Source organism: Schistocerca gregaria, chromosome 3 (genome assembly GCF_023897955.1).
Source record: "Schistocerca gregaria isolate iqSchGreg1 chromosome 3, iqSchGreg1.2, whole genome shotgun sequence".
Taxonomy (NCBI): domain Eukaryota; kingdom Metazoa; phylum Arthropoda; class Insecta; order Orthoptera; family Acrididae; genus Schistocerca; species Schistocerca gregaria.
The window spans coordinates 354,960,331-354,986,269 of NC_064922.1; the positions used below are offsets into that span (position 1 = coordinate 354,960,331).

General features: G+C 38.0%; 1 protein-coding gene across 1 annotated transcript in view; it reads right to left on the bottom strand.

Annotated features, from left to right (window-relative positions):
* Positions 1 to 1,059: 1,059 nt before the first annotated feature.
* The window catches only part of LOC126356244 (tRNA methyltransferase 10 homolog A-like), a 31,668-nt gene continuing 6,788 nt past the window's right edge, over positions 1,060 to 25,939 (bottom strand). Inside the window, exons 3-6 of the mRNA XM_050007074.1 lie at positions 13,278 to 13,421; positions 5,528 to 5,674; positions 2,289 to 2,394; positions 1,060 to 2,205 (exon numbers count right to left, since the gene is read on the bottom strand). Of these exons, the coding sequence (XP_049863031.1) occupies positions 1,778 to 2,205; positions 2,289 to 2,394; positions 5,528 to 5,674; positions 13,278 to 13,421 (825 nt within the window). The 3' untranslated portion in view covers positions 1,060 to 1,777. The remainder of the gene's footprint in view (positions 2,206 to 2,288; positions 2,395 to 5,527; positions 5,675 to 13,277; positions 13,422 to 25,939) is intronic.

Below are 25,939 nucleotides of genomic sequence, written 5' to 3' on the forward strand. Positions count from 1 at the left end.
ATCCCTTGACAAAATTCTCCCCACACCACCCAGAGTTGCCTTTCGTCGTCCCCCTAACCTCCGTAACATCCTTGTTAAACCCTGCAATATTCCCAGACTACCTTCTCTACCCAGCGGTTCCTACCCCTGTAACCGACCCCGCTGCAAAACCTGCCCCATGCATCCCCCCACAACCACCTACTCCAGCCCCGCTACTAGGAAAACATACACAATTCAAGGAAGGGCCACGTGTGAGACTACACATGTCATTTATCAGCTGACATGCCTGCACTGCACAGCCTTTTACATCGGTATGACAACAACTAAACTGGCTGAGCGCATGAACGGACACAGACGAACTGTCCGCCTAGGAGATGTCCAATACCCAGTAGCGGAGCATGCCCTCCAGCATAATTCTAGGGACCTAGGAACCTGCTACACTGTACGTGCCATTTGGCTTCTCCCACCCAACACCAGTCCCTCTGAACTGCGGAGATGGGAACTTGCACTCCAGCACATCCTTTCATCCCGCCATCCCCCTGGACTAAACCTACGTTAAACAACCTCACTCCCATTTACTTTTCAGTCTTCTCCTCTTTCCCTTTCCTCTTTAGCCATTCATGCATCTTTCCATCCTACATCTTTATACTATACACCTCTTTACTTCTGTATGCATCCTCTTTGGCTTGAAGCTGGCACAGTACCTGCAGTAGAATATCTTTGGCTTCCCTCTGACAACCATGCCTCCATCCTTGCTACCTTCCCTGTTTTCCTTTCCCTGTTGCTTCATAACCTGGGTTGTGAGTAACTAAATCCACTTTCCCTTCTTCCCTTTCTTTCCCCTCTCTCCTCCCTGATGAAGGAACATTTATTCCGAAAGCTAGGAGCTTAAATTTTCGGTTGTTTTTTGTGTCTCTATCGGCTGTACTGAGCTGAGGTAAGTACTGGCCAGCCCCTCTATCTCTTTGTTAGTAATTGTTTCACATCTTTATATGAGATTTTCCATTAATTATTTAAAGTATATATGTAGCCTGTCAAAAAGATCACACATAGACATCTCATCACTTAAAAGCAGTTGCAAATAGTTAAGCTCTAATTTAATTTGTCATTTTCAATAAGCAAATTAGTACAGAAACTTCTTTGAGTTTACTGAAAACTGTAATCCAGAAAGGATATGATAAACATTTCACATTTATCAGAATTTTGCAATGATAAAAATAAAGTCAGTAAACCAGTCATTATACTTTCATGTATTTACTTGCTTAATATGCTTAGTTGCAACTAAAAATTCTGATACACAAGCTTTGTAATCTTTCACCTCATAAAAAAATTCTGCCACAATACAATGCATAAGAAATGCTTTTAATATTTTATGTGTGTACACAATGTGCAGATGTAATATACCATACCATCCACAGTCATATATAATAAAACATAGTTACAGACTGACATTATTGATTGTAGCTGGACATTTTAAAACCACTTGTCCGTAAGTGTCACAGTCATTGCAGTACACGATTGTAACCTAGAAAATGGTTACAGTGGTTCATCCATTATTCTGATACATTGTAGTAGTTCATCCATTATGATCCAATACTTTTGTTTGCAACACTAAATCATAAGAGATTATGATTGTTTCAAAATTCCACAGCCAATATGCTCAAATTAGGTGAAATTTTCTAACAACATAATGTAAACAAAGTAGGCACGATTTTACATAAATTCTTCTGCAGTTCACATTTTAGTTGTTCCTCCAATAAAGGAAATGGATGCACCAACTTTTATCTGACTGTACATTTTATTCTACAGTAACACTGTCAGACTTTGCATTTGCTTGCTGTTCTCGATCTGTTTCAAGATTTTTGTCAGGTTTTTTTTCACATGGTCTTTTCACATCTGTTTGTTTTTCTCCATCTATTTCAAAATTTGTGTCAGTTTTCCTCACATCGTCTTGGTCTTCTCCATAAGTTTCAATTTTAAGAGGTCTTTTCACATCAGTTTGGTTTTCTCCTTCGGTTTTAATATTTTTGTCAGGTTCTGTGGCCACAGATATTTTCACATCAGTTTGGTTTTCTTCTTCAGTTTTAACATTTTTGTCAGGTACCGAGAGCATATCATTAATCTCACTAGTATCTTTCTCTTTAGCACCTTTTCTTGGAGGTAATACTTTCAAAAATGCTTCTTTCCAACTCATGCCACTACTAACACCTAGCAGGATCTCAAAAACTGAAAAATAAGAATTGCTGTTGTTACATTCATTCACATAGTAACATACTTCTTATTTCACAGGATAATTCACACATTCTCACCGTGATCGACTGTCAGTACTTTCCTTGTCTTCATTTCCAAGAACTCTTCAATAGGAAGTTGTCCATGGCTAATATTTTGATCCACAGCCACTCTGTAACACACACCCTGAAGCAGGAAGTTTTTGAATAGCTGAGAAGGAAAATGGGAATGCTTATGTATCAAACAGAAAGAAATATATCATCAGAAATGGCAGAAGAGGTGAAACCACTAAGAAAAGGGAGGAGAGGCCTTCTTTATATCTTAGTGAAGACTAAAAGGAGCCACCTAGTCCAGATGTTCATACAGTAGCTGTTAGAACCTATAAGATAGCAATCCTGTTGGAAAGCCGTATGGTGAACAAACATGGATGGCTACCCACCAATCCAAACTGTAGGTAGCATGGTGAGCCAAACTTGGCTATCATACTGATTAAATGTATTGCAGATCAGACTGAGTTGAGATCACCATGGGCATGTGACCAGCAAACAAACTGCTCAAGTTGATCCCATGCACTGAGACCTGCTCTGAGAATGTTGTGAGTATAGCTTTGCTATGATTTAGAATTGTTCACATATCTCACAGAACTCTTCAGGCCCTGAAAGATAATTGTTAGAGGCTCTAATGCCAAATCTGAGTTCCAGGGACAGCAATAATTCATAACAGGAGAATGAATATCGAGTGTAGTGGAGAGACAGAACTATGACTATGGCTTCAGTTACTGGGGACAGCCAATACATCAAAAACTTCATCTTACTGCATTAAGTTTGACTAAATAGACAACAACAGGGAGATTATGCTTTAAACTGATTCTACTACTATTTAAATAGGATCAATAAAATGTGGAATGTTAGGATATGAAGACAGCATAGCGGAGTTGGAAGAGGAGAGAAATAATATCAAATGAGGTACAGCAGCACTAGCAGAAATGGAGTGGAAAAACAAATACCACATAGAATTAAAATTGGGGAACATGTTTTGCAACACACTTAGGAGGAAATTTAGATTTAATCTTTACTGCAAAAAAGGAAAGCAAAACCTATATTACAGATACGGAAGGAGCCTCAGACAGTATAGTATGGCTAGATTCAAAACCGAAGGCACCATACTCAGTGAAAATAATTTACGCTTATGTTTCAATCTAGGCAGCAATGTTCTCACATTCTAATGAGACGGTATTCATGCAGAGTTACAGAAAATACTAAATAGTTGCAAAACACTTTACAAGAGGATAATGGCAGATTCTGTAGCAAAAGTAAGTCAAAATTTAAGAACGGTTCTTCAGCAAGACACCAAAAATTACAAAAAGGTCATATGTAAATATAATTTGCCAAAAGAAACAACTTATGTTCCTAACTCATGCTTCCAGCAGAAAACAAACAAATGGACTTGGCAAACAGATCCAAAAATGAAAGTGAATATACAGGATATGAGTTGTAAAACAGAATAAGCATAAGATAGAGACAGTAATAAACAAATCCTAAGCAACAAGTTCTGCATCTTACAAAATTAAAATTTTACAGACACAGGCAAAAGGAGACATATTTAACAAAATTACTTATGTATACAAAAAAGACATTGCTTGTTTGACAATAACAAATCAAAAGAAAACCACACATGGAACAAGCCAAATATAAAATGTTAAGTTGAACAAAATGTTTTGAAATGTCTTCTAGAGGATGTGAAAGATACAATGAAAATTACATAAGAGAATAACTGAACAAGGGTATAAAAGAAACAAAGTGATGTTAGTAGACATAACATTTCAGCTGTTACAAGGATCAACTTTTAAGTTTTTTACAAATGGCAATTAGATGGCACTAATGAGATGTGACTTTAGTGTGTTAAAACAATGATGGCAGTTCAGTAACTGGCAGAGTAGTTTCTCTACAGTGAATGTTTAAAGACAGTATTGTGAAAAACTGGAAATTTACATTAAGGTTTTCATAAATAAATATCTATACATAAGCCCAGTTGTGTTGAAATTACTTCAGGCATAACAGAGGTGGGTTGACATGTCTCTTTGTACCCCCTTCCCCGACCCCCTCCCCCTTCGTCTCTCTCTCTCTCTCTCTCTCACACACACACACACACACACACACACACACACACACACACACACAAAGGAGTGAAATGTCGTCAACACTGTCACCAAAGAGCCTCCATCAAACCCAAAAGCCATGGATTCCACGCTAATGTTGGTCATTGTTGAATATTTTTACATGTCATATCTCCTCATTCATCGACATATGGTAAGTAGGAGTCTATTACTTACAAAGTATTTTTATGCATATAATGAATCATCTACGTACAAAATTTGGCTGACGTTGTTGCACATTCCTGATTCATACTTGTACGTTATCCCATTTTCATACCCACCCTTACTCCATGGAAGGTAGGTGTTCTTACTCACATACTATTTCTTTCCAGGTAGTAAATAATACATGAACCAAGTATGCTTGAAATCAATCCAGTATGTGTATCTCAAACATATTGGACATACTGTCTCCTCCCCGCATCTCTGTCCATCTCCTATGCCCCTCTTCATTTTCCAACTGCCCACCACCCCTCTCCATCTCCAATCTGCCTCCTACACTCCCCCCCTCCCTTCCTCTATTCACTTCCTCTTCCCCTCCCCCTGAGCATCTCCTCCCCCTTCCTCTCTCTGTCCATCACTTTCTCGCCCTCTGCCTACCTCTGTCCATCTTCTCCTTCCCCTCTTTCTGTCCATACCCTCCTCACCCTCTTAGTCCATATCCTCCTACTCTCTCTTTCTCTGTTCATCTCCTACTCCCCTATCTGACTTCCAATTCCTCTTTCCCCTCTCTCTACCCAGCCATGCCATTCCAATACTACCTGCACAATATGCCAGTCATGCAATGTAGCCTAGATGAAATAGCTTGAAATCTATCCAGTGGTTTAGGAGGAAATGTAATACAAACAGGACTACATTTATCAAAAATTATAAGAAAATCATCATGACTATTGGCAAAAGTGTGATATGAATAAAATTATTTAAGTACTGAATTCTGTTTGTAATGAAAACAATATTATCAAAACATTATTTCAAACATAATGTTCAAATAGAATATTAAATAAATCCAAAAACACATTTTCGAAAGTTATTAATTTTCAGTAGCCAACAACCTATGTCAAAAAGAAAGAAAAAGTGCATCTCTAGAAGAAAATGACAATCTACATATTTCTTATAAAATTCTAAAAGTTATTGTATTTTTAATTAGTAAAATAGAAATTTAAATACCTTGTGAGCATTATGATCCACCAATCCACCAATTATGTACACTTTATCATCCTCCAATTCAGTAATTATGTTATCAGATTCACTTGTAAGGTACACTAGTTCACTCTTATTAAAGATTTCAGTGTAGCTGTCACTGTGAAAATAGATCTGTTCAGAGATATCAATTTAGTCATGATATTACCAACAGCTACACAACAAACCTATGATAATAATTATCACATACAAATCTATTAATACATAATAATACACGTAATGAATAATAAACTACTCCACACTGTTAACTGCTTCCTCAGGGAGGAAAGAGGGATGGGTTTAGGATTGCTGGGAAAGAAAGGCAGTTTACTTAGACCTGTAGTTTATATGGCAGTAGTCACCAGAGTTGCTGCACCAGTCTGAAGTCTTACTGTGAGCCACCAAAAGAAACTAGGACAGAAATAATAACTTGTTTGGGAAAATCTGACAATTGCCTATAATGTTTCATTTCTAGAAAACATGAAATTAATTTTAACTAAACTACAAGAAAAAGAATGTCTTTTTATCATCAAGCTTATTAACTGTAATGAGAAGTTTTTAATGTTTGGAGAGTAAATAGTGACTGCCATTTGAATACAGTTCTCAAAGTGTCCATCAGTCAGCCTGTTTCCATAGCTGTTTTTATAACTTTCATAATGGAAAAAGAAACTTCAGACATATATGTAAACATGGACATTTCCTTCACTTTGAGACCAAGCTGGATCAAAACTGGGTATTTTTCTTTAAAAACAAGAGTCCAAATATTTTCAGAGCTTGAATAAAGTAATTTTAAAGATAAATCATTTTGAAAATCAATCAGTCTCAACTCAACTGCAGCAATGTCTCCTTGAAAATCTAAATGCTCCACAACCCAAGTAAAGAACTCTTCTGCAATTTGACAGACTGTGCTATAATCGAAATGCTTTTGAAATCTTAGAATTGTTTGTTGAATTGACTTTTCATAGTATGCTGCAGGATGGGGGCATTGAAGAACCTTGCTTGTCAAACATTTGTTTCAGACAGGTAAAGTGTTTGTATTCACTTTGGATGAGATTTTTTCCCACAGTTCCAGCTTTTTTGAGAATGAAGCGACATCTGAAACTTTTCTGCTAATATCTTTATCCTTAGCTTGAAGCTGGAAGTTAAGGGTAGTAAACTTTTCCGTGATATCTGTGAGAAAACCAATTTTTTTGTTATTTTGATTTATTTATTCATATTCCATTGATTCAGTATGCAAGAGAAATGCATGGGCATGGAACAAGTCATAATTATACACAAGAGCAGTACTTATAGATGCTAATAGATATAAATTTTAGTACTGTATGGGAATAAAATACGCTAATAATTACGAGCTTAGCTTTTCCTGCAGTGAAAAAAGGTATAAAACAATCAAATAATACATCACAATTCTTACACATTACAAGCTTCAAATGTGATAGGATTGAAATGCTTTGTTATGAAATGATTAATGAATAATTGAAACCAGATTTTCTAGTTCACCGAAGAATTGGCCTCAGTCTTTCAAAAATTTACTTAAGGCAGAAAGCAACTCTTCAAGTGCTGTAAAATTCTACCTCCACTATGCCAACAAACATGAAGCAGTTAATCACAATAGTGGCAATCTAGTTCATCAGTCAGTGCGATGATGAAACATCTCTGAATTGCATGAGCTCTAACTTTGTTCACAGCTTTTATGATTTTTTTCATTACACTGTTCATTCTTAAACACTATCCACTGCTGGTGTATTACACAGCTTTAAATAATTTTTGAAATTCAGAATGGTGCCTCAGTTGCTGCTTTATTCTTGTCTAATGGTTTTTCAGAAGTTGATTGTTTAGCATAAAGTTTGAATTTTAGATGCCTAGCATTTTCTTTCCTTAGAGCACAATCCAGCAGAAAACCCTTTTCAGTCCTTGAGTGAATGGTTTTGAAGTGACATCTGATGTTCCCTTTCTTCCCAACTGATACACTTGCATAGCATAGTAAACACACACATTTGTCCTCCACTTCGTAAAAAAAAAGTTTCCCATTCCAAATGAAAATTAAAAGGTTTATGGTTTTTCCTTGAACATACCATCATTAGAACAAATGTGGCTTAATATCTATGCCAAATCAAGCTGTCCACATTAGCAAATGTCTGATACACACACGAAAAACATAAGGTGCATGACCTCACACATATTCAATCAACTATGAGGCCGACAATGTAGTACTCTTCACTGACAATGGCAGTAGTGGGGAAGTAATAAGTACCTGTTGTCCTGAGCATGGTCTGAGCTCAGTGAAGCAATTCATGTTATCTAATCAGGGCAGTACCACAGGCTACTGAAAATGTCCTTGGAGCTGCTAGTAGCTCACAATCAATGGTTAGGCAGTCATTGGTTTAGAGGGACTCATCTGTTGTGAGTTCTCCTCTCAATCAAGGGTCTCAGTAAACTGCCCTGACCTCCCTCTCCCTCCCCCCCCCCCCCCTTTCCCAGAAATCTCTTTTTCCTCTAAGAGGGAAAAACTAACAGTTTTAAAAGCTGAGAATAGGATTTTCATTTTTCAATATTATCTATTGTCTACTGTCTACTGACAGACCCGCCTCCCACTTGCCCATTCTCACTCACTCATTCACCCCAACTCATTGTCACTATCTCTTTGCGTCTCTCTAACTGTCACTGTCTCCTGTCTTACAGCCACAGTCTCTTTCATTCCGTTCCATTACTACAGTTTCCTCTCATTGTCACTGTCACCCTCTTTCTCTGTCTTACTTAACTTCCTCATTCATTTTTTCCCACTGCTGGCCTGTCTCTCCTCATTGTCACTTATCTCTCTCTTCCTTGTTGTCACTGTCGTAGACTCTGTCTCTGATTAACCATTGGCTCTCATTTACCTCCAATTTTTTTCTTCTCTTTATTCTTCTCCCTCTGGCACTGTGTGTGTGTGTGTGTGTGTGTGTGTGTGTTACAGCTGACAGGTGCTCAGCATCAAGGTTATCAGCATCCTTACACATATTAAAATAAAAGAATGTGGAGAAAATAACTAAATCTGTTGTCACACAGTAAGCTTATAAAATGACAAGCATTCACTCACTCCCACATCAATCATGTTCACTGACACTGTCTCCTTCAATCTTTTCATAGCATTGTTCTGTCGCTGTCAACTATCTTCCACTGCCACTGTCTTCTTCTCTTTCTCTCATACTGCCATTGTCTCCTTCGCTCTTTCTATACCACAACCACTGTCTACTCTCTTCCAATATTTATTACTTTTCTGTCTCTTTCCCACTGCCACTGTCTTCTCCTTTCTCTGCATGAATATGTCGACATCCCAAAATTTTTGGGACAATTTTAAAAAGTGCAGAGTAAGGTAGAATGAGGCAGCTGGTACCACACTTTTAAGTCAGTCTTTTAAACAGGAGCATATTCATCTGTTTTACGTTCGACAGGAGTACTTTTCTGCTGATTCCATTCTTTCCGTGCCACAAGAAGGGCATCTAACTAGTATGAAAAAACAATTATCGGTCAATAAAATTTTGATAGTTTACTTATGTGAAACTGAAATAGTAAAAAACTGTATAATTTTGCCAGATTTTACGTGCACAAAAATTTTACATGTGCTTCAGTACTACAACATGGGATTTCCTGAACCCTTCTTATGATAACGGAGCCACTTTACAGCATACTTCTCCATGCTAGGTCACTTTATGAACTATGCTTTTGCCTCACACTGGATTTAACATGCGTATTTTACATGTACAAGTAGGGAGACTTTGAACCTCTGTACCTCGAAAATGGATTATAGTACCAAGAAAATTTTCAAGATTGTTCGAGATTGGGATGTATCACAAAATTTTCAGGTATTTACTGTCATAGCCATCTTGGGCTCGGTGCCTCATTTTTTGTATGAAAAGAAAAAAAAAAGTTTTTTTGCTCCCTTTGCCTAAGCAGGAGGAAGTGTGTAATATTCAAACTTTGACCCTGTAATGTAATACTGATACTAAGAAAAACCTTCTGTTGGGTATATAAATGTTCCCAGACCCTAGAGCTATACAAAACACTTAATCTTACCTTTTCATCACCAACTGAACCTGAAGTATGAACCCCAGAAGAATCCCGTTTTTATGTGCACCATTTTGGAACATAGATAGTGCATGCTGTCACATGTGTACCGACAGGTGAGAGGTAGCACTATTTTAAACATCCTGTCTTGTTACTATTTATTCACCTCAGCATACTTGCTTCCTCTAATAAACTATGTACTACATACATTATACTCTAGACATTTTTATAACCAAATTAGTGAGTACTGTATATCTTTCAATTTAAGCTATAATCTGCTTCCAAAAATACAGAGGTTTTTATCATCTATTCAAAATAAATCTTCTCCAACCACTAATTTATCAAGTAATTTCTGTAACTTCCTTTTTTATTTCAATAAGTTCAGTTCTGACACACAATATATACACTGATGGCATACAACTTTTTCATGTAAACGCTATTGTTCCTGTAATTTCCCTGGCTTACTGGTATTGACCAGTTTTACTCCCAATACAGCACAGTTGTATGTACAAACCCCACTCAACTGAAATACTTCACTAGAATAAGCTGTTGACTGATTCACTTTAATTTTATCAATACAATTATTAATAAGTTCTTAAAGTACTCCCCTAAACACTATATTTAGCTTTTATAGCTTTCAGTTGACATCCTGAACTACTAATTAAAACATGTTATTCAACAGCTTTTCTGCCTGTTTTACTTTTTTCCTAAATAGGATGCAACATAACAAATTCTAATGCTAAGAAACTCAACTGAACTGTGTTACTGATGTCCAAGATTATTACTCGTTTCCATCATTACTTCCTCGACACATACCTCTCCAGAGTGTCATTTACAGTCAGTTTAAACTTTGCCCACAATTCTTCTACATCCATCATACTGGAACTAATAGGGGAATATGGGCAAAGTTTAAACTGATTGAAAATGGTGCTCTGGAGAAGTATGCATTGAGTAAGTGGACTAAGGACAGAAAAGACCTATCATTGTTTAATGACAAATTTCAGAAAATGCTGAGGAAGTAATACAGTAAGGCTTGGGCCTGAATCATTCTGATCTCTTCATATTTTTATCGTGGTGTCAATTAAATGGTTAAGAATATTCACCCAGCCAACAAAAATGTTATCAAATCTTTAAAGGCCCAAAAATATAATTACACTTTTCCTCTCTGTTTCAAGCATGAACTGTACATTTTTAAGCAGGCTGATGATAGGTTGGTGAAGCCTCTGTAGATGTGTTTCATCAAGTTAGTGAACATACCATCAATGAATCTTCCAATAGCACAGACATGGTGGCAAAGAACTTAATACTGTTTGCGCCAAGCTCTCCACAAGTGTATCAGCTACTACTGATGCAAAAAAATCCATTATCGTAATACATATTAAAATACGTCAACAACAGATTTAACTAAGCTATATCATATTTATTTAATGGGAAATATCCTTGAGACACACTTAGTCTCTTATTAGTACTCTGGTTAGTAAGAATGTAACATAAAGCTGAATCTCAGACCTGAACATAAAATACGTTGTCCCCATATACAATGAACGAAGTGCACTAAATGTTGAGTATGTGACTTTAGGTGTAACCAAATACGCAATGTAATTTTGATGCCTGTCTCCTCAGACTGTAAGTACGTAGGTTGGAACTTAAATAGTGGCAACACTGCTGTGGAGACACTATGCAATGGAATCTACTATTGTCGCTGATAGCACACATTGTTGACTTACCTACCTTACCTCTGAGCAAATAGAATAGCCTGTCCCACGTCACCGACGTGCGCACAATTGAGGGAAAAGCAGTCACTTGTGAGTGAACGATCTAACGTAACGGTGTCGCTATGTTTTTGAAACAGAAACAACAGAGTTGGATCAAGATTCAATGTGCCAGAGGTTTTACAGCACGGCAGTGTCATCAAGGTCTTCAAGAGGCATGCGGAGAATTGGCATTGCCATACAGAACAGTGGCACGTTGGGTAAAAGCCTTCAACGAACGTCGGAAAACTGTGGCAGACATGCATCGGACTGCTTGTCCTATCATGCTGTTGCCGTGATAGTGGAGAGTGACTGTCACCACACGATTCATGGGCTTGCCCGCGAAACCGGATCAACGCATACAACTGTGCTTCACATCCTGAAGGAACCCCTGGGTATGTGAAAAACTGTATCACGATGGGTTCCACATGACTTGACGGAAATGGAGAAATGGATGCGTTACGACACTGCTCAGATGCAGTTGGAGGGCTATGAGCACAAAGGAGAAGCTTTCTTACACCGTATTGTAACACTGGATGGGGCATGTGCCAGATCGTACGAGCCAAAATTGAAACTCCAATCCAACAAACGGCATCATTATGGGTCGCCGTGAAAGTCGAAAGTGCGTCACAGCCCCGTTATGGTGATTCTCGTGTACGACTGTGATGGTGTTCTCCTAATGCATTACGTTCCTCCACAGCACACTGTCAATGCCCAGTATTACTGTTCGTTTTTGGAGCATCCATTATATTGCACGACAATTCATGGGTTCATACAGCACAAGCCACAGCTGCGCTGTTCGGTCTATGGGAAGTACTGTATCATCCACCATACACCCCGGACTTAAGTCCTTGCGACTTTGATTTGATTCGGAAGATGAAGGAACCATTTCGTGGCATTCGCTTCAGAACTGTTACAGAAATTCTACAGGTGATAGACCGCGCCATTCGCACCATCAACAGAACAGGCTCTGCTAACAGTATACTACATCTTCCACATCACTGGCAAAGGGTTCTACACAATGCTGGTGACTACTTTGAAGGACAGTAACAGGTGCAAACAAATAACTTTTGCACCAGTCATGAATAAATAGTTGCCACTATTTAAGCCCCAACCCTCGTAATTGATCTGACCACACCAGCTATGGGGTTAGCTTTATTTATGCGTCTCTGGTACCCCATTAATGTTTGGTGCCTCTGTAAATCCTGACAGTAGCACCTCAGTTGTGATAACATTGATTCTTTAACCCTTCTTTGGGGAAAATCTCTTTTGTATCACTTTAAACCACAGTCATTCTTCAGCTGCATGAAGACCTATTAATTACTTAGCCACTTGTGAGCAGATGTTTCCTCACATTTTGACACAAGCAACTGGAATTTAATATGGTATAAAGGTGACCTACATCTCATATTCACAGAGCAGAACACACTACCAGTTGTTATTTGAGTGCTCTTCAGACAGTTAAGACAGCACATTATGAGTACAGATGAATTTTTAATATGAAATGGTTCAACGAAATCCGTTGTTTTTGCATTTGATGGGCTACAGTCACCAGTAACAAAAATATATATATTTGGAATAACATGACCTAACACAATCAATGATGAACAAATGCACTGAAAAAAATAAACTCCCAAACTGTGTCATTCAGAAGTGCTCAAGATCTGGGTTATGAGTATAGTTCATCATTAACAACAGAGATACATTTTTATTTATTTAAAGGAACAATGCAGTCACAATCAAGCCCACATCAAGCACTATATGCCTAACAATGAAAGTGATAGCAAATACAATGACGATACTTGAAATGCCATTAAGGTCAACCTGGATGTTTCAGTGGAAGTATTACTGTACTGTATGACACAAACAAGAACATGGCCACAGTGAACCAAAATTTATTCTTTTCTACTTTAACTTTGTTGTTAAAAGGTAATACATACATCCCAGTTTCTATAGCCATCGTGTTTTTCCATTTCCTGCGCCACTTTTCCATTAAAATTTGTGAAGTACAGTTGCATAGGATTTTCTGCTCTCCTGTTTAAACTGTAGCAATGCAGCATTTGTTTAACACATTTGCTCATATCCTGTAAAATAAACATGAACAACAGATTTTTTTTTTAATCACTAAAATGGTAGTTATGTTTGCTGTAGTCACACGAATGAAAATTGCATTTAAACCTTAGCAACAATGATCTGTATAAACCCAACACAAATACAGGACAGATTCATTTGAAATAACACAGTCCTTACCATTCCATGCGCAACAAGTAATACCAACTAAATCTGTGTTGCTTCTCTCTTCCATCCATTTAAAATACTGTGACAGACTTATAACAGAGACTTAAAAAAGTAATTGCAAAATATTTACCTGAACTATCTATGGTTTTTCATCATAAATCACCTAGATCCAAAAGCAGGCAATACAAGGTATGATTCAGAAGTTTCAAGACATTCATTTCTTAGTACGTGAGCACATGCAGACTGGTTCCGTCGGGTGGGGGAAGTAGTGGGGGGGGGGTCTCAGGGAATGAACAGATGCTGTAGCAGTTGCCTCCAGAGACCTGTAGAGTCCGCATTGGTTGAAGCATAAGTGCATGTCACTGACCTCGGTCGAAAATTGGGAGAGGTGAAAACGTAGCAGCACTTTGAGCAGCGTTATGTGATTAGGTTTTGCATGTGACTGAAGAAACCGCCACGGAGGCTCTCGGTATGATTCAAGAGGCCCTTAAGAAAGAAGCCCTGTCCCGTGCAATGGTTTTTATGTGGCACAAACATTTCAAAGATGGCTGTGGGAATGTTGAAGATGACTGCTGATTGTTTTCTTTTTTTTGTAAAGGAGTGATTCACAAGGAGTTTGTTGCTTGTGGATGGACTGTCACAGGTGACTTTTACACTGGAGTGCTCTGCAGCTTGAGGGATCGAGTTCACCGCATCTGCCCGGCAATCAAGGGCGATTGGATTCTCCACTATGACAATGCGCCCGCTCACATGGCGCGCGCTGCCGCCGAAGTTTTGGTAAAGTTCAATGTGGCAACACTGCCGCAGCCACCCTACAGCCCCAACTTGGCTCCAAGTGACTTTTTCCTCTCCCCCGAATCAAGACATGCCTAAAAGGGATGCGATTCGCCTCCGTCAATGCCATCCAACAGGCTTCGATGAGAGCCCTTGACAGAATGACGCCAGAGGCCTTCCAGAAGGGCTACGAACAGAGGAAGATGCGCTGGCAGCGCTATGTTGATGCTGAAGGATCATATTTTGAAGAATTTTAGTCCACAGTACTTAAATGTCCAACAAATTTCTAGTTCTGACTTAAGTCTTGAAACTTTCGAATCACACCTTGTATAATTAAATATTAAATTTCTCTGAGATACATCAGGTACATTTTCTGTCAATAAAATTTTTCATGATATGTCAGTGCACTCTCAATACATAAAAATCTCCAACATTTGGACCATTGTTGTAAATAGCCTTCCTCAACAGGTTTTTGTTAACTGTGGAGTGAGAAAAGTTTTAGATCTTATATATTCATGGATTCTCATTCAGTAGTTAGCAAAAATACTCTGAGGAATGTCATTTGCAACAATGGCCGAAATATTGGAGAATTTTACATATTGACAGTGAAGTCAGAAGAAGTTTATTGACTGTGACAACAGCCACAGAAGTATGCAATTACAGGTACAGTTTGATTAAAATGTCTGTAACTGGGAGTGTAGGTGTGCAGCACTTGTTTCCTTCCTGTGCACAATACACTTGAAAGGGTTGCAACACTGGATTGTGAAAGCCACCCTACATAAAGACCATAACTAATATGAGTCACTCAAGGGTAACATACAGGAAACAAATTACTGTACCTTTGATAAATCTTCAGGGGAGAGACGGCAGGTAACAAATAAAAAAATGTAAGTGACAAACCATAAAATAGGTATGTAGAGCTATACTGCTGAACTGCACAGGATTTACAGAAAACTCTGCACACCCCTTGTGAATGCAGAGGTTACAGCAGTGTTTGTCTGAAGTGTAGGCCCTCAGTTGCAGGAAAGCTTAGAGGCAGCATCCCATGCCACCAACATTTTCACATTCAATGCAGGGCTAAGTGAAGTGATAGAGGACTTAGGGGCTTTATGTATGGATTTTTCAAAAGAGGACCCTGTCGTGATAGAGAGTTGTGTGGCAAACGGTTTGGACAGGGATGTGGCTTGTGACACAGATGTGCAGCTGACCAAAATAGCTTCCCCGATCATGGCGCCAATTTACACTTTGTTGAGCTGTTCCAACGTCATGGTTGGCCATGCCTTAATGGAGCTGGGAGGTGGGTTTATGACTTTGTACATGTTGCTCTGATAACAGTCGGGGCTCTCAATAGATGGAGTTTCACTAGGTGTGGTCTACACCTGAACAGGACTGTGAAACAAACATTGGTATAACTGATTCATGAAAGCAAAGGGGTGGATCTAAGGTCACGCATGGTCAAATACCTGTTGGCATGGGTAGGACATGTAGGTCTTTTTTAGAAGAAAAAAAAAAAAAAAAAAAAAAAAAAACAGACATTGTGTTACCTGCCCAAGAGTATATCCAGCAGTCTCAAAAATCCTGAAATAATCCCTCACAAGATAGATTTTAAAACAATAAGTCACACACATACTATATATCATTAAGAAAACTAAACTATACAATAAATACAATGGGACATTTCACAGTAACCCTTCATCAAAACAAACAATCAATAAAAAGAATAAAATGCAGCAATTTGAAATTGAGACACAGCTGTCCAACATGTATTACCTTTGTATGCAACGGCAGACTCTTCTCCTATAAGACTAGTTCAAAGAATGGAGGATCATGCATTTCTAGCACAAAAGGAACAAAATTTAAATCATGACATGTCACTGGTACAGAATGTGAAGACAAATACTTTGAAATATCAGCTATCGAATTAGCGGAGCTTGACCTCGCCAAGAAAATAATCATTCTGTGTGTGTTTCAGTCCCCCAGTGATAATGTGGACACTTTTATCAATAAATTAACAAAGTTCCAGATTAACCCTTAGTTACAAAAGTCAACATAATTTTGTATGGAAACACAAAAATTAAACACAAATATCATAAATGATACTACTAGCACCCTTATAATAGCCTTTAAGTTATGACATGCTCCTGTTGGCTCACAGTGCAACATGGGTTACTGCTACATTTACATAATTAATTGACCATCTGACCACAAACATGGACAGGAAGAAAGGTGGTGTACCTGTAATAAAATCTGGAATTATCAGACCATTTCTGCCATATAATAACAGTGAAACCGAGTATGGAAAAATTCCCTGAACTGCTGGTCTACTAAAGACTTTATTATAAATCAAAACACACAATTTTTCAGGAAACTAGCAATCATTAGTTGAGATGAATTGTATAGAAAGACAAATGTCAATGTGAAGTTCTCCAAGTTCTGAACTTTATTTAAACTGAACTTCAAAAAGAGATTTTCAAAAGTATTCATGCACATTAGTATTAATGTCTCACAAAAACAAATAGATAACAGCAGGTATTAAGAAGTCCACCCAAACCCTTAACTGGGCCTACTTTATTTCCATCAAAAGAGAAGTGATTAGCCATCATTCTTAAATTTATGTCAGTCACAAAAAGATAGTGCTGACTGCTGCAAAAAAAGTCAACTAATGGCATAATTATACAATGGAGGAGGATATTAGTGTTTAACGTCCCGTCGACAACAAGGTCATTAGAGATGGAGCGCAAGCTCAAGTGAGGGAAGGATGGGGAATGAAATCGGCCATGCCCTTTCAAAGGAACCATCCCGGCATTTGCCTGAAGCGATTTAGGGAAATCATGGAAAACCTAAATCAGGATAGCCGGAGACGGGGTTGAACCGTCGTCTTCCTGAATACGAGTCCAGTGTGCTAACCACTGTGCCACCGCGCTCGGTCAATTATACAATGCAGGGTAGAATGGCAAGTCATTAAAAAGGAAACAAGGAGAGGCGTAATAACATACTGACAAGAAAAAGTGTTAAATGATCCACATCACTTAGCAAATTACAACAAAAGTCCACAAAAACCAATGTGTCACCTCTATGTATTTATGCACCAAGTACAATGACTTGACTATCAACCACAGAGAATGAAGTTAGTGAAATTGCACAAAACCTAATAAATAAAAAGTCAGTAGTTTTAAATGTAGTACCAATGTCAGCACTGCATACATTGCATACACGCTCCCTTAACAGACATAATAACTGTAACAAGAACATCAGGAAAATTTTCAGAGTATTTAAAACAGGCATGAGTTGCACCTCCACTAAGGAAAGGTAATGCAGAAGACACTAAAACTACCTGCGCATTTCCCTGTTGCCTCATTCTCAACAATAACAGTATCAATTATGAAAGACAGGTTAATGAATTACTTGAATAAGTACAGCCTTTCAAGTGAATCACAGTTTGGTTTCTGAAGTGGCAGTAGTACAGAATCAGCTAAAAAAAGAATTCAAAAAAGTAGTACTTCATGCTCTTGACAAAGATGATTGTGTCACGGGCATATTTTAAGATGTTTCCACACCTTTTGATGCTGTTGACCATAAGATTATTCTAAATGCTAGAAACATTAGGAATAAGAAGTGTAGCTGATCATATCTTGCAGATAGGGTAGAGCCTAAACTTTTAGTAAAACACTTACCAGAACCAAGACTTCATCAGGGTAGCGTATTAGGGCCAATACTGTTCCTTGTATACTTCAATGACATTCCCAATAGTGTTAGACATGGAGAAAAAAAATTATCTTTGTTGATAACTGCAATATAACAGTCCATGAGACAAGTGATTGCTTTTGGCATTTCAGGCAGGTATTGGCAACGCTGCCAAACATGGCTTGCGGCACTCTGCACACGATCACTATTGTGCACATTATCTAGCAGCAGAAACATAAGCATCAACAACATGCAGGTTGTGTTTGCATGCATGAATTTATTTATCAGTTGCCACTTGTATTATATAAACCCAAATAATTGAAAGGAGCTATTTAGTACCCAAAAATGCTGGAATATCATGAAGTTATTTGCAAACTTCACCACAGAAATGAAAACTATTTTTGCAAGTCACTGAATATTCACAGTTCTTCTTTCCATTGATAAATATTATCATTATTAATTAGTTCTACAATGAGTGACATAATAATTTATCAGTGTATTAATAGTTATACTCTGAAGAAGATCATCACAATGTGATGATCCTGGTGGTCGATGGCATGCTCACTACTTACATTCCTGAGTGTTTTGTAGTTACACCAATGGGAAACACAACCCACATTACTGACAGAATCTGATTTAAAACAGTCTTCTTCTACACTGCAAAACTATCACTGCTCACTCTCGGCTGTATAATTAAATTTTTTAAGCTTTCTTCCACAACACGTTCATTCTGACTGCCTCTCTGATGATATCTGCAGTGGTGTTCACAATTTTCGTACACATGTAGCTCATCACTTGATTGACAACTGCTACAAAAAGATATTTCAACATCAGAGATAGGGAATATTTTATTGTTTGCAGCAACATAATGTTTTATTTGCAACCATATCCCTTCAATGGTACTGATGTGACAATGGCATGGAGGAAGCAGAATGATTTCGTACCTGTGCCTGGTAGCAATCTTGTCAATGATGTATGTTATAAATTGTGGTTCAGCCTTCTTCATATCTTCTCTACAACCCTCATTGTGAACAACAGAATGATTTGTGGCATTATCCATAACAATTACTGATGGACTTGTTAGATTCATCACAAGCGATGTCTCAAACCACTTTTAAAAAAGTATGCTGTTCATCTCTTCATGGTAATCACCTGTCTTTTTTGAATGAAATATTAAAAAAGAGTTTGGCATAAAACTGTCTGATGTACCTGCATGTGTAATAATAATTTGCCCACCTTTTCCAACACATACTGCCAAGGTCTCCTCAGGAGTTCCATCACTCCAGCCTCCATGTAATGAATGGCTGGCATTAATCTAAGTTTCATCTATCCACACAATATTGTCAAATCTCTCACTCATGATGCAGAAATCTGCACCACCCAGCGACTACATCTTACCATTAATATTTTGCAACCATTGAACAATGAATAGCAGATGAAACCTATGTCTTTCAGCACTGTATGCAATGAAAGATCATCTTTTGAAGTGACACAAGTAATTTAGAAAGAGTAGGATGTTCCACTCTCTTATGATAGTTATATACATGGTAGTCAGAAACAGTGTGAAAAGCTTGTAGGGTGTTGCAGGGTAGGCTGTGCTGAGAAATAATTGTTAAGAAAATAATTCAATGCATTGCACCATGCCCAAGTTAATTAACACTGAAATTAGCCAATCAGACTGTTGCACACGCAAATTCAAGCAACCTGCCAGAGACAGTGTCACCGAATGTGTTCTCCATTTGGATTCCTAAAGTCAAATGAGAGAGTGATACAAAAATTGGATTTGAGACGATGGTAAAGGTTGAACCCAAGCTAACAGTTCAGCAGTCTCGTACACTATCGCCTATGCTATGAGAACAATAGACAGAGTTGCAACGTGACTTGAGCTTCCTGCTCAAGTGCAGGCCCTTGTTGGCTGGCTATTTGCTGTCAATAGGCAACAGTACAATGCTAGTGAGCTGTCAGTAAGAAAGATTCACTTCTAGACTATATAGTCACTGAGAAAACAAGAGAAAACCCTGCAGAGAAAGCAAATGAAACCCTCAAGGAAATTTACAATTGGTTAATATGTGGTAAAGTGACACTGAACAAAAAGCAAACAAATGCCATGAATTTCAGTTTGCAGAGGAAAAATAACACTCTCGAACTGAATGGAAATAGCACCACTACAGAATATGTAACAGAAAATTTCTAGGAATGAAAACTGATTCTCAGGGGAGGTGCTGTGAACATGCAAATACACTTGCAAACAGAATGTCATCAGTGTTTAACAGCCAGTGTCTTTTAGTTGCATGCTATTCGTATGTACACTCAATTGCTTTCTGGGGAACAAATACACAACTACAGAAAAGAGCCATAAGAATAATAACCAAAAATAGTAGCTGAGCTGACTCTAAACAGCTGATCCAAACAACGAGGATTTTAACTACACCATGTAAGTATATTTACAGTCAGTTGTACACATAAAAAATCACACTGATAATTATCGCACAAACAACTCAGTCCATGACATGGAGCAAGAGCTAGACTGAACTTACTTTACCAAGAACAATCTGCTGCTGCCCTCTGGTCTGAAAATAAAACACAGGCCAGTAAAATGTGTTGCATGGTGATCTGCACGCCACAAGCACCACACACTGTAAGGTCCTATCACTGAAACAAGAAGCCATGTGTCAGAGGGCTGTGACTTTCAGGCACTCGTCTTCCCACCAACACATGACTCTGTACCTCAACAGTAAGGTGATATGATGCAGGGGGAGGGCACGCTGAAATAACTGAGGATCAGGACATGCCTCCTTAGCTGCTACATCCACTCTTTCAAACCCAACAATACTCATGTGCCATGGTTTCTAACAGAAAGGCATCTCCTTTCCCAGCTGTTATAGTTGGACAAGGGCATCCTGGATATTCTGGACTTTATCTGCTGGGTACAAGCATTGTAGAGAGTGAGGGACACTCAAGAGAACTGTAACACAAGGAATTTAGCACTCTAAACACGTCTCATCTATTTCAGTGCCCACAAGATCACGCAATTCTGTGTCAAAGACAGAAAAGATTCGAGGCAGTTAGACCTTAAGGACATGACAAGGGAAACAACAGGGAAACCAATGAAGTATCCCTGTTTGAACCCCATTAAGACAGCTGTAGAGTTGTGATGCTCAGTTGAAAAGTCATAAAATAATGTATTGAAAACATATGCAGGAGTGAAACCTCCCCTGTGCTGGCCTAAATCTAAATTACTCTGGGCATCTGCAGTAACCAGAGTGGCAGGCAATCAAAAGCCTGGATTTTGGGTTGTACGTGCTCCACACAAAGTGACTCCAGCACATGCTGCATGCAGGTTCAAAACAGCATTGTTGCTCATGGATGACTGGAGGAAAGATGTTCCAGAGCTGCGAGGAACTTACATGGCTGACGCAACATGAGCAGCTGTCGCCTGATCGTGAGTGGTGGTTCCCCACAGCCTCAGCACAAAGGCTGGCGATGGGACTGGGTCTATAAGCACCCATGGCCAGCCCATTCCCCTCGTGGTGGATAGTGTCAATGATCTGCAGGTAAAACAGCCCACACACAGTGCACTCATAGTCTAGATGTGAATGCAGGAAACCCCTACACAACTGGAGTAGACACACCCTGTCATAGCCTTCTGGGTTCTGGCTTTCAGGTCTCTGAGGTGTGGCAACAACGACTGCTTGGAAACTGAGGCCCAGAAAACTCATTGAGTCTTTAAAATGTAGAACTGTGTCCCTCATATACAAGTCAGTAAATTAAAAATATAACAAGAATGATTAAAATGAACACACAGACACACACACACACACACACACACACACACACACACACACACACACACACACACACACACACACCTGCAGGAAACTGAAAACCTGTCTTTGCAGGCCACTCCTCTAATCTCTGCACTGCAAGTTGCATAAAAAAACATGGCTCCAAGTAAAGATAGTGACAAAGATCATCTGTCAGTTTTGTTATTATGTAGTCATTCCATATGGAATATGAGCTCCCAAAAGGTAGTAAGAGGTATTTTATGTACAAAATGCTAGTGTTGGTACCCTGTTATTGGGTGAAAATAAATCTCAAATTCAAAGGAAATAAACACAGTAAAAGAAGAACTCGCAGTAATACACTCTGAACATGAACTCTTAAAGAAACACAAAATAGTAACAGAAAAACTATCTACATAGTGCTTAGTTGTAAGCAAGCTCAAAGTCCTTTTGACATCATACAAGAAGGGGAAATTAACACACTAAAAGGAGAAATGGCTACAGCACATTCCAAATATGAAGACCACACAAAGAAATTCGAAGAAGTAGAGAAAAAACTAACAACACAAAGTGATCAACACACAACTGGTGTACTGTGTTCAAATGACTCACGTGTAACAAAAATGCCAATAATAACAAGCTTGTTATTCTGAATAAGAATTCTAGTGCTTCAAATAAAACCTACAAGAATAATGTGTGTATAGGAATAATGTGAGTATCACCAGTGACAAAAAGCCAGGGCAAGCATAGTCACAAAAGCAGCACCGGTACTGACTGCAGTATTAATAATGATGGTAATGAACACTTTTCAAAACAACGGAAAACTAAATTGACAGCTAATGACAGTGGCTTTTCAAACAAAAATCCATGAGGTAATAAATACAATATGCTGTTTTTGGCTGATAGTCACAGCATGAAATTAGCAAGTGTATTTAAGGACATAAAAGTGATAGTGCAGCTACTGGAATCGTGAAACCAGGAGCAAAACTGAGCACTGTCCCAGAAGATATCGGCCAAAAGAAAATAATGCTAAGTGTTTCAAAAAATTGTTCAAATGGCTCTGAGCACTATGGGACTTAACAGCTATGGTCATTAGTCCCCTAGAACTTAGAACTACTTAAACCTAACTAACCTAAGGGCATCACACACACCCAGCCATCACGAGGCAGAAAAAATCCCTGACCCCGCTGGGAAGCGAACCCGGGCGTGGGAAGCGAGAACACTACCGCACGACCACGAGATGCGGGCTGCTAAGTGTTTAAGTGGATGCCTGTATTACAGATATAAAGAAGTTCTTAGAATATAACCAATCAAAAAATACAATTGTTGCTACAATACCCCACAGACACTATTTAACCATAAGTTCAGGCGTCAACAGAGAAGTATACAAAACAAGCACTCAGATCATACAGCTTTGTTCACAGAATGATAATTGTGATGTAGATGATATTGATTGATCTTTGCATTCCAAACATGGGCCACATTTAAATTACAAAACAAAACATTTTTTTTGTGCAAACAAGTTTACAGAATAACTGAGAAAAGACTCAAAACAAAAGAATGGGTTCAACAAAGTGTACAGTCAAGGAAGATCCAGTCTCTTTTTTAGACAACATTGTAAAAGTTTAGTTCCAGAATCATCACAGAGTATAACTACTTAATGTAAAAATCATGTTACTAATCATTTACAGAGAAAGCAAAGAAAATACAAATTACTTACCCTCATGCAACTCAACATTCACAGTATTAGGAATAAATTATTAGAGTTGGAACATTTTTGTAAGGTAAAAACATGTGATATATTGTGCATCTCAGAACAATGGCTTACAGAAAATAAAGTAGATTTTTCATACCGAATGAGTACATTCTGGCAGCTATACTGTGCACAAATGGGAGAAAGATTGGGGGGAGGGGGGGGGGGGGGAGGTAAGGGGAGGTGCAATATTTATCGGGCAATACATAAAATTTTCTAAAATAGATGTAAGCTCATACTTCTCTGAATTAAGTGGAGAATTTAGTAGACTCATCATTCAGAATATCATAATTGTCAGTTTGCTTAGATCTCTAAATGGTGACGTTAATTTATTTTTTGAGAAATTTGAACAAATGATAAGAAAAATCTTAAAACTCAAAACAAATGTTGCAGTATGTGGTTACTTCAACATAGAGTTATCTGGCTCAGATGAGCCCAACTCAAAAACATTTTTAAACTTATTCAGATCTTTAAATTTATATTGTATTAACAATAGCCCAGCAGTTGAGAATGGCTGTTTGGACAATATTACAGATAATTTCTCATAAGATCTATACTCTGTTAGCATAGCAGATGAATGCTTTGCAGATCACGATCCACTACTCCTCACATACCACTATGCACAGCCAAATAATGAATACATGACAAAAAATAAGAAGCCAAGCATGACATGGGTTAGAGATCAGAAAGAGGAATGTATTTAATTCTTCCCAGACTGTCTTGGAAACACAAACTGGGACTTTGTTTATGATTATGATGTGAATAAATCAACTGTTGTAACTCACTTTAATAATTTCTTGAAGACACATATTGATTTATGGAACTCTTCCTCACCACTGAAAAGAAACAGTTCCAAACCAAACAAAAAAGGTAAAAAGCTTAAATAGTACACTTATGACCTTGCTAGTATCAGGAAAAAATACTTTCACTGTACAAAATGTGTAAAGATAATTGCAAATGTTGCACAGAGCAGTATGATATTTTTTATAAAGCTTACCTGAAATGTGAAAAACATTATAAAGCCAAACTTAAACCTGCCTAACAAGTTGCCTATGAAAATTACATAAAATGAGCTCCAACTAAATGCCTGGGATATTACAAAATAAGAATCCACTTCAACCCAAACTAAAGGTGTTTTGCTTGAGCCAGAAGAGCTCAATAAATACTTTATTACTGCAGAAAATGAATTAAGATCTAAAATTATGCAGTCAAAGACAACGGCAACTGATATACTTGCTGATGAGCTTCCTACAGTACATGAATTCCACTCGGATGTTGTCACACCCACAGATATAGTAACTACTAATATAAAATTTAGACACAAAAAGCATGGACTGCTACTATCTAACAACACAATAAAAAGAACACTACACATTATTTGCAAACCACTTGCTTTTATTGCAAGTGCCTTGAATTTGGAGTTTTCTCAGAACAGCTCAAAATTTCAAATGCTATACCTATATACAAAAACGAGGAAAAGTATCTCTCTGAGAACTACAGGCCAGTGTCTATTGTCACAATATTTTCCAAAATATTTGAAGCAATTTTCCACATACAGCTTAGAAACCATGGTTATCTGGAGTCGCTGAAATTGTTAATCAGATATTGATTGCATTTGAAAATAAGAATATGATCTCTCTGCAATTAACATCTACCACTTTATGTTGGGCTTCAGTCAGTTTTCTGCTATGAGGGCGACACTAATCACCACAGATTGAGTTAGGCTAAGGTTACACCAGAAATAACAGGACTCACTCTTCTTAACACTAAACTGGTTCACATCTAAGAAATGACTGTGCAATCCAGAGGCAACTCAAAGCCTGCTGCTAAAGACATGGAAGCAAAATCCATAAAACTGGCTGGAATATATACTGATTCCAAATTAAATTGGCACCTCCATATTAATCACGTCTGCAGAAAATTATCAAGGATGTCCTATCTCACGTGGAAATTATCTTAGGATAGCTCACTTCAGATTTTTTCCAACTTTCATACCCCACGGGCTGTTGTATGGGGTCACTCATGTTAGTGATACATTACTGATTCACAAAAGCGTACTAAGAATAATGTCTAAAGTTGGTCCAAGGGAACACTAACACCATTTATTCACTAAGACCAAAATAATGAGAGTGGTAAATCCTTACAGCTATGCATCACTGATATAAACAAAAGACAACATAATACATCAAAAATAAAATAAGTATTGACATTCCTAGACGTAGGCTGACAAAACCGGTAACACTCACAAAGTGAGCTGTTTGAAATTTTTTAATAAATTGCCACATTCTGCAATGAATACACCTTTCAATAATTTTAAAAGTAACATGGTAAACAATCCATTCTACAGTTTAAGAGGATTCTTGGATACTTG